The 14083-nt window shown below is 46.3% G+C and overlaps 1 protein-coding gene across 1 annotated transcript in view; it reads right to left on the bottom strand.

The window, feature by feature from the left end:
• NR6A1 (nuclear receptor subfamily 6 group A member 1) overlaps positions 1-14083 on the bottom strand; it is a 286626-nt gene that overhangs the window by 12196 nt on the left and 260347 nt on the right. Inside the window, exons 5-8 of the mRNA XM_088471141.1 lie at positions 12965-13020; positions 11039-11196; positions 10680-10907; positions 4521-4775 (exon numbers count right to left, since the gene is read on the bottom strand). Coding sequence (XP_088327267.1) covers positions 4521-4775; positions 10680-10907; positions 11039-11196; positions 12965-13020 — 697 coding nt within the window. The remainder of the gene's footprint in view (positions 1-4520; positions 4776-10679; positions 10908-11038; positions 11197-12964; positions 13021-14083) is intronic.

The following is a 14083-nucleotide window of genomic DNA, read 5'->3' on the forward strand; positions in this document are numbered from 1 at the left end:
TGGGACTTGTAGTTTCACAACAGCTGGAGAGCCACCGGTTGGCCAGGCCTGCACTAGTGTGTAGGGCAATATTCTCGCCGCCAGTGGCTGCAACGTTGAGCCCTAGCGAAGAGAAGCAGTTTCAATGTGGGTCAATGCTTTGCGCATGTCTGCATTCACGTCAATGACCTGACTTCCCGGTGAAACTTTTATTCCTTTTTTTTTTTTTTTTTTTTTAAAGTGAACTTTACTTGTTTTGCTGGTGAATTCACTACTGTGCGGTGCTACCGTAAGTCTGGCATATGCGCCCACTTACTTGCGCTGTGAGCCAGCTAGCCTCTATTTGATCTGACCCCACTGTGTCTACACTGTAGAGCAGTGGTGTCAAACTCTGGCCCTCCAGCTGCAGTGAAACTACACATCCCAGCATGCAGTGCCACAGTTTTGCTATTAGGGCATGCTAAAACTGTGGCAGGGCATGCTGGGATATGTAGTCCCATGAAAGCTGAAGGGCCAGAGTTTGACACCACTGCTGTAGGGAGTAGCTGAAGCCAGGGTTGTAGCATATACCAGGGACTCCAAGTTAAAACACATTTTTCCATTTAATTTTTTATCATTATTATTTCAACAGTTAACTTAATCTATTGAGTGATAAATGCAGCAAAGCTATATTAAAATGATTTTCCTCTGCAAGTACCGTCATCTGTGTGCAATGCGTGTGTGCCAGAGCAGTAACTACAAATGTAGCGAGCTTGACTGTGGGGCTGAATCATTGCTCTTTTGAAACCACAGTAAAACCCCAGACTCTAGCTCATTGTTCGGCAAACTTAAGTGTATGAATTAATGGGTAAATGCACTTGTACCAGAATGCTCTTTCATATAATAGAAATCATTATTGTTGACATCAAGTAACTTTACAAAGCCTGTGACTGTGCTCTATTTAGAGCTAAATAACGGTTATTTTATATGTTTTGTTGTTTGCATGTTGCTGTGATTTCTGGATGGGGGGCTTTAGGTCTATCGCTAGTGTTTGCGCTGCGCAGCATCTTAGGTTTGAGTCTGCTATATGAATTTAACTGCATTTTGTCTACGACTTCTTTGTTTCATTGTTAGCACAGAACTGACCGGAATCAACAAATCATAGCATTAGATAAGGGTTTCCTTTCTAGAGTGGGAGTACATAGCAATGTAAACCTTTCCTATGGTCAGGACTCTCTCAGCTGTTAAGAGGTGCCACCATCAAATGGAGGTGTTCTGTCTGCATTCCCAAACGTGGGAGTAGCAAGGAGCCACTAATAACGAGGTGCAGATAAGTGGGGGGTGTACAAGCTCGTTAGTGGCTCTCTGGAGCTGGCCAGAGGCTGGTGCAGCTGTGCGTGAACACACAACTAGCTTTAAATCACTCTGTAATCTGGCGCCCGATAAAGGCCTGATTATAAAAAACACACATCATAAATCAGTTGCCATATTACATACCCTGAAAAGCAGATAAGAGTAGATTTAGTGACAGACCAATACTTGTAATACAAAGACCCCTGGCTAATTTCTGTTAATGAATGGTTTAATGGTCAAGGATCACTGTTGGAAAATAATTTTACATTAATGTGATATTTGAACTTGGGTGACGCGGGTGAGGTAACATGGAGGGTAATATGGCACGGCTGTTTCATGCCATTTAGCCACACTGATTAAATAGATCTGACACTTGAACAGAAAATAAGCAAATTACGAGGATTGTCCAAAAAGTAATGCCTAAATGCTCATAACTCTAAAATAATATGCAACATTTATTTGAAACTTTGTCAGTTTGTAGTTTAATATGTCTGCTAGCTATATATGTATAGGTAGTCCAAGAAATACCATGGAATCCAAGATGAAACAACGAGCCATCATTGAATTTCTGGAAAAAAAAGGCTGCAGTTCTACAGAAATCCACAGAAGACTGAAAAAAGTGTATGGTGAGCGTACAATTGACTATAGCAATGTCAGAAGGTGGGTGAAGTTTTTTCAATCGGGAGAATCGTCTATGTGCGACAAACCTCGTGGTGGCAGACCATCAACTGCAGTGACAGCAGAGAACCAACACAAAGTCGATGCCATGATTCAGAAAGACCGTCGTGTGACCATCAGAGATGTCAGTGATGAACTTGAATGTAGTCATTGCACTGTAGAAGCACTAATCAATGATTTGGGATATCGTAAAGTGCGTGCTAAATGGGTTCCAAAGCAATTAACTAGGGATCATAAGGCCCAGAGGGTGGAAGTGTGCAATGACCTTTTGACCAACTTTGAAGCCAACCCTGAGACGTTTTTGGAAAATGTAATTACAGGAGATGAGACCTGGGTATACCTTTATGACCCAATCAAAACAATGGAAGCACCCAAGTTCACCTAGGCCAAAAAAGTTTAAGTCACAGCGATCCGTAAACATAGTTATGGCCACATTCTTCTGGGATTGCCGAGGTGTTATTCTCATCGATTATTTGGAACCAAACCAATCAACAGTGATTGATACATTATTACACTTAAGAAGCCGTCCGCAAAAAAAGGTCAACAATTCCACTGTCAAATGTCATCTTACACCACGACAATGCCAGATCTCACACTTCGATGGCAACATCTGCGGCCATTGCCAAACTGTGGTGGGCAATAATGCCACATCCACCATAGAGTCCTGATTTGGCCCATTCTGACTTTCATCTGTTTGGCCCTCTCAAATACTGTCTCCGGGGTCAACATTTTGAAGACATATAGGTTGTTAAAATCGTCATACGTTCCTAGGTCAAACACCAACCACTGGAATTTTTCCAAAATGGATTCACAGCTTGGTTGAGAGGTGGAGAAAATGTTTGAGGGCAGATGGTGAATATTTTGAGTAGAGTCATTCTATTACTAAGACTTCAAAGTATTTTACTGCAAATTTTCAAATCTGTATCTATAATAAAATTTTAGTTGTGAGCATTTAGGCATTACTTTTTGAACAACCCTTGTATTTACACCAGTAAGATATATGTCTTGTTAAAAGCGATTAAAATTGTGGGAAGCAGCAACCGATTCCATACAAGTATGTAACAGATTCAGAATGGAATGGATGGGATGGAGGGAGGGGGTGAGAAAGAGAGAGAGAGAGAGAGAGGGAGAGAGAGAGAGAGAGAGGGAGGGAGAGAGAGAGAGAGAGGGAGGGAGGGAGAGAGAGGGAGGGAGAGAGAGGGAGGGAGAGAGAGAGAGGGAGGGAGAGAGAGAGAAGGAGAGAGAGAGAGGGAGGAAGAGAGGGAGGAAGAGAGGGAGAGGGAGGAAGAGAGGGAGAGGGAGGGAGGTGAAGGAAGAGAAGGAGAGGGAGGAAGGAGAGGGAGGAAGGAAGAGAAGGAGAGGGAGGAAGGAGAGGGAGGAAGGAGAGGGAGGAAGGAGAGGGAGGAAGGAGAGGAAGGAAGGAGAGGAAGGAAGGAAGGAGAGGAAGGAAGGAGAGGAAGGAAGGAAGGAGAGGAAGGAAGGAGAGGAAGGAAGGAGAGGAAGGAAGGAAGGAGAGGAAGGAAGGAAGGAGAGGAAGGAAGGAAGGAGAGGAAGGAAGGAAGGAAGGAGAGGAAGGAAGGAAGGAAGGAAGGAAGGAGAGGAAGGAAGGAAGGAGAGGAAGCAAGGAAGGAAGGAAGGAAGGAGAGGAAGGAAGGAAGGAAGGAAGGAAGGAAGGAAGGAAGGAAGGAAGGAAGGAAGGAAGGAAGGAAGGAAGGAAGGAAGGAAGGAGAGGAAGTTACAGATATTACTTGTATATATCTTTTTGTACAGAGGTGTCCTCATACATCTATCCTCAATACGCCACGCAGTGAGACTTGCCTGGCATAAGTAAGAGATATGAACCACAACGGAACTTGGAATGAAAAAAGCTGCGGATGCTACATTGTATCACTCTGTATACAAATTCAGGGACACACACTCAGATATATATGAGTGTCGCATATCAAATGAATCATCACAGTCTGCTGGTGCGTCCTAGTCACCTTGCAATGCATCTTAGACGCATTTTTGGCAAAAAAAAGAAAAGATGCAATAAAGATGACCGATGCTAGCAGAGTATCGCTGGGCCTGGCGCACAGAGAGGAGCTTTTAAGCGTGACTGCAGCAAAAATGTATAGGGAACATCTAAGTAAGAATGCTGAAAGATGCTACAGGCAAGCAGAGCTTATAAATAATAGTATATCTATATAATCACTCTGCGATGGGTCTGTGTAGCCACTGCGATCACAGTCCCTATTGCAGTGGAGTGTTCGCGCACTGAGATGCATACACAGAACGCAACAAGGCGTCGGACAGCACATTGATCAGAGAGCGTTACAGACAGCTCGAGAAAGAACGTTGACCGATATGAATAGACATTTCTGCATGTTTGCCAACACTGTCTTCCTCATCTTTCCTCTGCTCTGTATGTGGACCAACCTGGCGTACATGTTATATTGTTTCAAAACTATTGACGAACCCGTACATGTATTAGTGGCCCGTATCAGATTCCATACATTCATTGTGAAAACAGGGAGTCATTGGTAACTGACCTGTGCAGTTCATCTTCAGAAGGCGAGTACTTGGAGGTAACATCGGCTAGATCCCCGAAGATCTGCTTGCAGTATGTATTGAGCGAGGACAGCAGTATGAGCTCCTGCCATGTGGTACTCAGCAGGCACGTGTAATCTTTAATGGACAGATCACAGAAGAATGGCAACTTCTTCACCCATGTGATCTGTCGGAACAGTAGCTCGTCGGCAAGGCGGCACAGGAGGGCGAACAGCTCAGACTGAGTAACCTTGTACCTGTGGGAGGACGAGGAGATATCGCAATAAAGGTTCAGATAATGGAAAACGTGCAACGCGCTGAGACGCTCACTTCAATTGTTTTAATATCACTGATTAGCAACCTCTCCAGATTCTAAAAGATGCCACCGCTCTCTATGGCATCCTGTCCTGTCACATGTCATCGGGAAGCGACATGTGTGATCATTATGGATTTTCCAATGTCAAGTGAATGACGCAGCGTCTCTAAAGTAAATAACTTTTCACACTGGCAGTTTAACGTCTGGGATGATGAACACACAAACACACATTTAATATGTGGTGTGTATATATACACATACACACATGCACACACGTACATACATACACATTTTATATACTGTGTATGTGTGTCTGATGTACATATATCCACCCCTTAATTTGCTGAATCAACAAAGCAAGCCAATAACGGAGCATTGCTAGAACATCCATGATGCCATCTGCTTGCACTGGTGATGCCAGCCTTGTAACCTACAATCTATGCAGATTCCACATGTGGCATTTGATACCCTACATATATGGAATCTATGTATAAGGAACCTTGGCGGCACTCAAGGAGTCTTAGAATTAAACACTCTGGCCGTATTCATTTTGGAGTGAAAAGCCGCTCTCGGCTAAACTTTTTCGCCGATGACGTCATTTTCACCGTTTCCACTTATCACCGTATTCGATTTGTCCGACTTTTCGCGGGTGCGAAAAGTTTGTGCCTTGTAACCAGCGGAAAAGATTCGCCAATGAATACCCGGCGGAAAAAAGTGCAGAATTGGTGTTTTGGGGTGCAAACTTGCGACAACCACCCTAAGCCCTTTTTACACCCCCCTTGACGCTAACTGCGTCAAAAAAACGATAAAAAAAACCACAAAGGACACCCCCAAAAAGCACTTTGGAAAAGTGGGCAAAAATGTTCAAAGTGGGGGTACAAATTCAAAAACTAGCGAACTAGCCTTTGGGGGGGTCAGGAAGTATGGGGGAGGTGTATTTTGGATTGCAGGTGATTGCTGAAGGTGCGTTTTTGGCGCTTTTTAATGCTCGACTTTAGCAACTTTAAAATAAGCTTGCGGCCATTTTCATGTACCCCAAATTTGATGGGACTAGATATTGTCAAAAAAAAAGTGGCTAAATGCTATTCTTCACCACTCTCCCAGGAGGCTAAATAGCACCTATTGAGACCAAAGACCCCAAATAGCTTTAGCAGGGCTAATCTGGGGTACCCATAGTGAACCTCCATGTCAGAGCATTTTTTGGGGGGGTGTCAGGCTGATTTCCCCAAAAATGACTGAACTTTGACGATTTAATTTTCGCCGAGGCCCGTTTTCGACGATTTGGAATTGAATACGGGGATAAGCGGGGACGTACGCGATGACTTTTCAACGGCAAAACCTCAGATGACGGCGAAAAGTCTGGCCTCTGACTTTTCGCTCCAAATTGAATACGGGCCTCTGGACCCCAAAGTGGTGTCATTTTAAACAAAATAGAACACCCTTTGGTGAAGTTGCAGACCTCTCTCTATGCACGTTGTCTTTAGCACCACCATAGACTCTATGCACACTGGGCCTGATTCAGACCCGCTCGCAAGCACTTGAGCGCTCGCAAGCCGGTCGATGGTGGGCTCTGCACACGCGCAGCAGCCACACTGCGCGTGCGCAAGCTCCGGAGCGAGAGAGAAATTCTCTCACTCTGTGGCGCACTACAAAAGGGGCAGCTGTCGATGCTGATCGACAGTTCGTCTGCTTTGAAGGCGTCGCGGGGGGGTGGCTTCACAAACGGAGGCGTTCCCAGGCGAACAGTGATGTCAGTGGGAGAGCTCCCGGCTCTATTAGAGCTGGAAGCACTCTGGGGCTTGCGGCCACGAGACCCTACCACAAGGGTATCGTTGCAAGCCCCGATGGTCGCGATGGTCTTGACCATCGCGACCATCATCCTGGCCGCTCGCAACAGCTGTGGGTGGTCACCTGCAGCTAAGCGAGCGGCCAGGAGGCCGCACAAAAAAAACCGCCCTGATTCAGAGCGAGCGCTCTTTCAAAGCGTCCGTCTCTGAATCAGGCCCACTGTCTTTAGCACCACCATGTGGATAAAATCTATGCACGCTGTCTTTAGCACCACCATGTGGATAGACTCTATGCACGCTGTCTTTAGCACCACCATGTGGATAGACTCTATGCACGCTGTCTTTAGCACCACCATGTGGATAGACTCTATGCACGCTGTCTTTATCACCACCATGTGGATAGACTCTATGCACGCTGTCTTTAGCACCACCATGTGGATAGACTCTATGCACGCTGTCTTTAGCACCACCATGTGGATAGACTCTATGCACGCTGTCTTTAGCACCACCATGTGGATAAACTCTATGCACGCTGTCTTTAGCACCACCATGTGGATAGACTCTATGCACACTGTCTTTAGCACCATGTGGATAAACTCTATGCACGCTGTCTTTAGCACCACCATGTGGATAGACTCTATGCACGCTGTCTTTAGCACCACCATGGGGATAGACTCTATGCACGCTGTCTTTAGCACCACCATGTGGATAAACTCTATGCACGCTGTCTTTAGCACCACCATGTGGATAGACTCTATGCACGCTGTCTTTAGCACCACCATGTGGATAAACTCTATGCACGCTGTCTTTAGCACCACCATGTGGATAGACTCTATGCACGCTGTCTTTAGCACCACCATGTGGATAAACTCTATGCAGGCTGTCTTTAGCACCACCATGTGGATAGACTCTATGCACGCTGTCTTTAGCACCACCATGTGGATAGACTCTATGCACGCTGTCTTTAGCACCACCATGTGGATAGACTCTATGCACGCTGTCTTTAGCACCACCATGTGAATAGACTCTATGCACGCTGTCTTTAGCACCACCATGTGGATAGACTCTATGCACGCTGTCTTTAGCACCACCATGTGGATAGACTCTATGCACGCTATCTTTAGCACCACCATGTGGATAGACTCTATGCACGCTGTCTTTAGCACCACCATGTGGATAGACTCTATGCACGCTGTCTTTAGCACCACCATGGGGATAGACTCTATGCACGCTGTCTTTAGCACCACCATGAAGATAAACTCTATGCACGCTGTCTTTAGCACCACCATGTGGATAGACTATATGCACGCTGTCTTTAGCACCACCATGTGGATAGACTCTATGCACGCTGTCTTTAGCACCACCATGTGGATAGACTCTATGCACGCTGTCTTTAGCACCACCATGTGGATAGACTCTATGCACGCTGTCTTTAGCACCACCATGTGGATAGACTCTATGCACGCTGTCTTTAGCACCACCATGTGGATAGACTCTATGCACGCTGTCTTTAGCACCACCATGTGGATAGACTCTATGCACGCTGTCTTTAGCACCACCATGTGGATAGACTCTATGCACGCTGTCTTTAGCACCACCATGTGGATAGACTCTATGCACGCTGTCTTTAGCACCACCATGTGGATAGACTCTATGCACGCTGTCTTTAGCACCACCATGTGGATAGACTCTATGCACGCTGTCTTTAGCACCACCATGGGGATAGACTCTATGCACGCTGTCTTTAGCACCACCATGTGGATAAACTGTGTTATATGATCAGATGGAACTGTTTTGTGTATGTTTTATTATATATGGAACCCCCAGTAATGCCCCTTATGCAGAGCCCCCAGTAATGCCCCTTATGCAGAGCCCCCAGTAATGCCCCTTATGCAGAGCCCCCAGTAATGCCCCTTATGCAGAGCCCCCAGTAATGCCCCTTATGCAGAGCCCCCAGTAATGCCTCTTTATGCAGAGACCCTAGTAATGCCCCTTTATGCAGAGCCCCCAGTAATGCCCCTTATGTTGTGCCCCCACTCACCTGTCTGTGCAGTGCTTGCCTTTCTTCACAACTGCCGTTGGGCACCGCTCCAGTCCACGCCGTCCCGCGTATATCCTGTCGCTGACTGGATCTAATTAGATGCAGAGCAGCAGACGCAGGCTCCGTTCGTCGCAGGCGACGCAGGTGACGTCATGACGTCACCCACGCACTGCATCACTGGAAACGCTGGCCTCTGAAGCGATCGGAGGCTTCTGATCGCTTCAGAGACCCAGTGTTGCCAGCTTGTAATAGTAAACACTGCCTTGATCGGAGCACAGGGGTGTTGGCCGCATATTACATACATATGAGCCCACACTCTGGGGCCGCAGAAGATGTTTATTCGGGCCGCATGTTTGACATGCCTGATCTAGACATTGTCTACCTTTGTACTGTAGATTTATCAATCCATAACCCTATTTGTTATGGGAAGGCATAGACTAAGAATTTGTATCGCCGCTCGTCACAGCAAATGTGTTTTTTTTCCCTGTTTTAAACGCTCTTTTCTGCCAATCGATTGCTGACGGTACTCTGGCAGCGTAAGAAGTACTTGCACCGCTTCACCAGTCACTCCTAGAAGAGGCGGCACATGGGTGACCAGGGATTCCTAGAAGAGGCGGCACATGGGTGACCAGGGATTCCTAGAAGAGGCGGCACATGGGTGACCAGGGATTCCTAGAAGAGGCGGCACATGGGTGACCAGGGATTCCTAGAAGAGGCGGCACATGGGTGACCAGGGATTCCTAGAAGAGGCGGCACATGGGTGACCAGGGATTCCTAGAAGAGGCGGCACATGGGTGACCAGGGATTCCTAGAAGAGGCGGCACATGGGTGACCAGGGATTCCTAGAAGAGGCGGCACATGGGTGACCAGGGATTCCTAGAAGAGGCGGCACATGGGTGACCAGGAATTCTTTTTTTTATTTTAAATCTAATTTTTTCTGTCAAAAGGAAGCACAAACTGTACAATAATAATGGTAGATGGATATCAAGGCACAGGACCAGCAACTTCCTAATTTCCATAGCCGCTGGCAATCAATGATTAGCGCCTCCCGTATAACAGTCTTCTAGAATGCATGTCATGAAAACTTAGACAGATGTGTCCTCATACATCTAGCCTCAAAATGCCACACAGCGCAACTTGCTTGGCGTTAAATGAGCTGCCAGGTCCCGGTTAACTCTGCTAGTGTCGAGCTTCTTTTTTGCACCTTTTTTTGCCCGAAAATGAGCCTAAGTTGCAATGCGATGAGACTTAAGGCGGGTATCCACTACCAGACAGTGAAAAGACTGAACGATAACGATATCGTTCACTACACTGCAGGGTGCCCACACTGAACGATATGTCGTTCAGTGCAGGCACAATCAATCATTTGCAAACATGCTGAACCTGACCATATCGTCAGGTTGACCAGCATGTTTGAACGATGATAGATGTCTAAAAGACCAGATGTTCAAACGATGTTCAAACGATTTTATCATTATCGTTCAACTTTATCGTCTAGTGGATACCCCCCTTAAGGGGTAAATTTACTAAAGTGAGAGTTTTTAGAAGTGATGTTGCCCATAGCGATCAAACAGATTCTACTTAACATTTAACTAGCACCTTCTAGAAGATGATAGCTAGAATCTGATTGGTTGCTCACTTCTAAAAACTCTCACTTTAGTCAATTTACCCCTAAGATGCACCAGCAGACTGAGCTGAATAATTTGATATGTGACTGATGTACTGTATATCTGTGTGCACCAGAGTCTGTAAATGAAGCACAACGGAACTGGGAATGAAAAAAAGCTGCGGCTGCTACATTGTAGCACTTTGTATACAGATTCAGAGACTCAGTCACACACAGATATACAAGTCCTAGTGGCATCGCATTGCGACTTAGATACATTTTCGCAAAAAAAAGATGCCCGGCGCTAACGGAGTCTCACGGGACCTGGCGTGCCGAGAGGGGCTTTTTGGCGCGACTGCAGCAAAGATGTGTAAGGACACATCTATATCTCAATATCTATGACACACTCACCCATCTTCAATAAGCATAGGGGTGTTAAGAGGTTCCATATCCTCTGCAGCTAACAGCTGGTTAATGAGCGTGTGTGACTGGGGGTCCAGGCTTCGCGTTTGGGATGGGATCAGAGCAGAATGAGCAGAGTAGCTAAAAAGATGAGGTAGGTACTGATAGTGCGTAGGTCCGGGTGTTCCCAAATACTGATCCCGTAGAGAACTGAATCCATTTAGCTCGATTGATCTACTGAAAGAAAAATAAAAAAAGATTAGTGCCAATGCCATAAAGAAAAAGAGGCTGTGTCTAACATTCCAGTATTACAATTCTTCTTATCAGCTTTTTTCCTTTTGGTAGCTAGGAAAGCAGAGTTTATCTACCTGGAGGAAGGCGTGGAGACTGGGGAAGGTTGGTTGCTCTCGGACACTCCATTGCCTGGAGAGCTGTGGTCACTGTCTCCGTTGTTACTCCAAGAAGTGTTGGCTTCTTCTTCAAACTCCTGACCAGACATTATTCTTTCAATCTCCTCATCGGAAATCTAAAAACACCAAAAACATGCATAAATGTGCAGTTCCACCCATATATCAACATAAGGGCCGCGTTATACTGTATGTGACATGTGGGCGTCAGAGATGGCTGCTCAGTAAGTCTGCCTTGTGCGCTGCCTCCCATATAGATACTCGCTAGTATGACGCAAGGAAAATATGTTTAGAAAAAGTTTTGAAACAGGCAGCACAGTGGTTAACATTGCTGCCTCACAGCTCGGGTGTCTTGGGCTCAATTCACAAAAGATCCCTACCTGTGTGGAGTGAGTATGTTCTCTCTGAGTTTGTGTGGGGTTCCTACGCTTTCCTCGCAAAAAGTCCAATAACTTATTGATAGTTTAATTGGCTTCTTACAGAAATGGACCCGTGTGTGTTTGTATGTAATACTGCTTTTATACCTAACTTCCAGGTCTGACCCGGAGGTTGGAACAGGGTTGCAATCCGGATCAGACCCAGAACTTCCCCGGCGCCGACCCAGGACATTCTCGAGTAGGTGCCGTTCACACCGGAGTCGGGTCTGCAGTGACCCGGCTCTCCCGGCGTTGAAATGGATGCTTGGAGAGGACGTCATCTCCAAGCGACCACTGAAGCCAGCCAATCGGCAGGCATGCGGCACGCTCCAGGTCATCATGACCCGGATCGCGCCATTTACACAGCAGCGTTTCACAGGTCGTTCCCGTGTTAAATCCTGCAAGTTACCTGGGTTGGATTGCTGGGTCACTCCACCAGGGAATCCAACCCTGTCCCCTTATACACCAAGGAGCTACCCGGGTTATAGCTCTGGTGTAAAAGGGGTATATGTGTGTTTATGCATGTCTGTACAGATATGTCCTCATACACAGCCCTTCTCGGTGCACCAGGTTCCGTGTGAGCATCTTTTTAGGCCATAAATGTGTCATAGGCCCGTATTCAATTTGAAGTGTTAAGTCCGGATCCGCGTTAAGTTTCCAGCAATGATGTTATTATCGCCTGTTTTGGTTTTACCCCATATTCAATTTGACAGACTTTCCGCCTAGGCGGAAAGTCAATGCAATGTAATAGGCGGTAAAGTATCACCTATGAATGGGAAGCGGAAAAAAAGTGCAGAATTGGGGTTTTGGGGTGCAACGTTGTGGGAACCCCCGTGCAGCCTTCAGACAGTCTCCCAAAGGTAATCTGTGTAAAAAAACTTAAAAAAAAAAAAACTTAAGGACACCCCAAAAATTGACTTGGAAAAAGGGGGCGAAAAAAAAAATGTTGGGGTACAAACTTAAAAACTAGCGAACTTGACTCTGGGGGGGTCCCCAAGTATGCCCCAAGACACCCACTTTCCCTTAATAACATTCGTCATCTCCAGGAAGTATCTTAAACAATCGGTAACATCGGACCCATACGCAGCACTCGTGGCTGACCATACCCTACCGCAAGCACTGCGAGTGCTGCTGTGTGTAATGCAGCCATGTGACGTGCACGCTGACGATGCGTCTTAATTGTGCACGCCCCTGAAATGGCAATCAGATGCACAGACACGCCTGCGTTCCCACCACCACACCCCCGTTACCATGGGCCACCCCCTGTCACCACCCCCAAAGGCACGGCCTGTCACTCATGCTTGCGTAGCGTATGTGTACAGGGTGCGATTGCTTCACGATCGCATGGACTGGTTTGCGCACACGCACTGCGTCTTGTACGCATGCGCAAGATGCAAACATCGGCAGGCTACATGCGAACGCATCCCAACGAACGGGTCTGAATCAAGCCCTCTGCTCCTCCGGGTCTCACCTGTACTGGGCCAATGCTTTTGTTTCTTCCTCCTGGCATCCCATCTTCTCTGATCGCTGGGGGAACAAGAAAGTTAAAATGTTTTCAGTACTTATAATATGACACAGCATAACACTACTATAGTCACTGGAGTCATACAAGATACGATAGAAGGGAGATGGTAGCACTGCCCCAGTATGACGCGGTGTTGAGGCCACGTACAAGAGCCCCCTTAATGTTCCGTCAAATCAAGAAATTGACTTTAAGGGGCATATTTACTGATGTGCGGGTTTTTAGAAGTGGAGATGTTGCCCATAGCAACCAATCAGATTCTACTTATAGCACCTTCTAGAAGAGAATAGTCAGAATCTGATTGGTTGCTATGGGCGACATCACCACTTCTAAAAACCCGCACTTTAGTAAAAATAGCCCTAATGCTGGCCATACACCTGCACGATTTGGGGGCGATTGCCCAATTTTCGATGAGTCATATGATGGATCTTGTGAAAATCGTCTATTTTTTTTTAGTAAGATAAGATCCGATGTGCACTCCCGCAGCTCCTATAATCGGATCTTATGATCAGATGTGCATCCCATATGTTCCATCGTATCGTGTGCGGATCGTGCCGGTTATTTTGTTCATGCGATCCATCGTGCAGCAATTCAAGTAATTTCAATGACTGTCTCCAATGAGCACATGAGGCACAGGATCGATCATACGAAAGATCCTGTGCTATTAAAAACAACAAATTAGCTGCCGGGACTGTCGGGGAGCTCCGGGGAGTTGGATGGTGAATCGGATCTGATGCTGGTCGTGCAGGTGTACGGCCAGCTTAAGTGTGGTCATGGTCTGCTCGGATACATTAGTGCATATATAACCCATGGAAGTTATTTCCCAAAATGTGCAACCACGAACCTTGCAATATGCTTAATGTGCTCTCTAGGTTTCGGTGTATTTTAATTATCTCTGTGTGGTTTTCTATTTTTTTTTTGCACACCAAATCCTTGTACAATGTACCATGTTTTCTGACGTCTCTAAAGCGCCCTCGAGTCCTAAGGGAGAAAAGCGCTATATAAATAAAATTATTATATGTGCCTTCCTCCCCGTCTACCCCATCTGTGTCTCACCTGTTTGTCTGC

Source organism: Taudactylus pleione, unplaced genomic scaffold (assembly GCF_031769625.1).
Source record: "Taudactylus pleione unplaced genomic scaffold, aTauple2 ptg000110l, whole genome shotgun sequence".
NCBI lineage: Eukaryota > Metazoa > Chordata > Amphibia > Anura > Myobatrachidae > Taudactylus > Taudactylus pleione.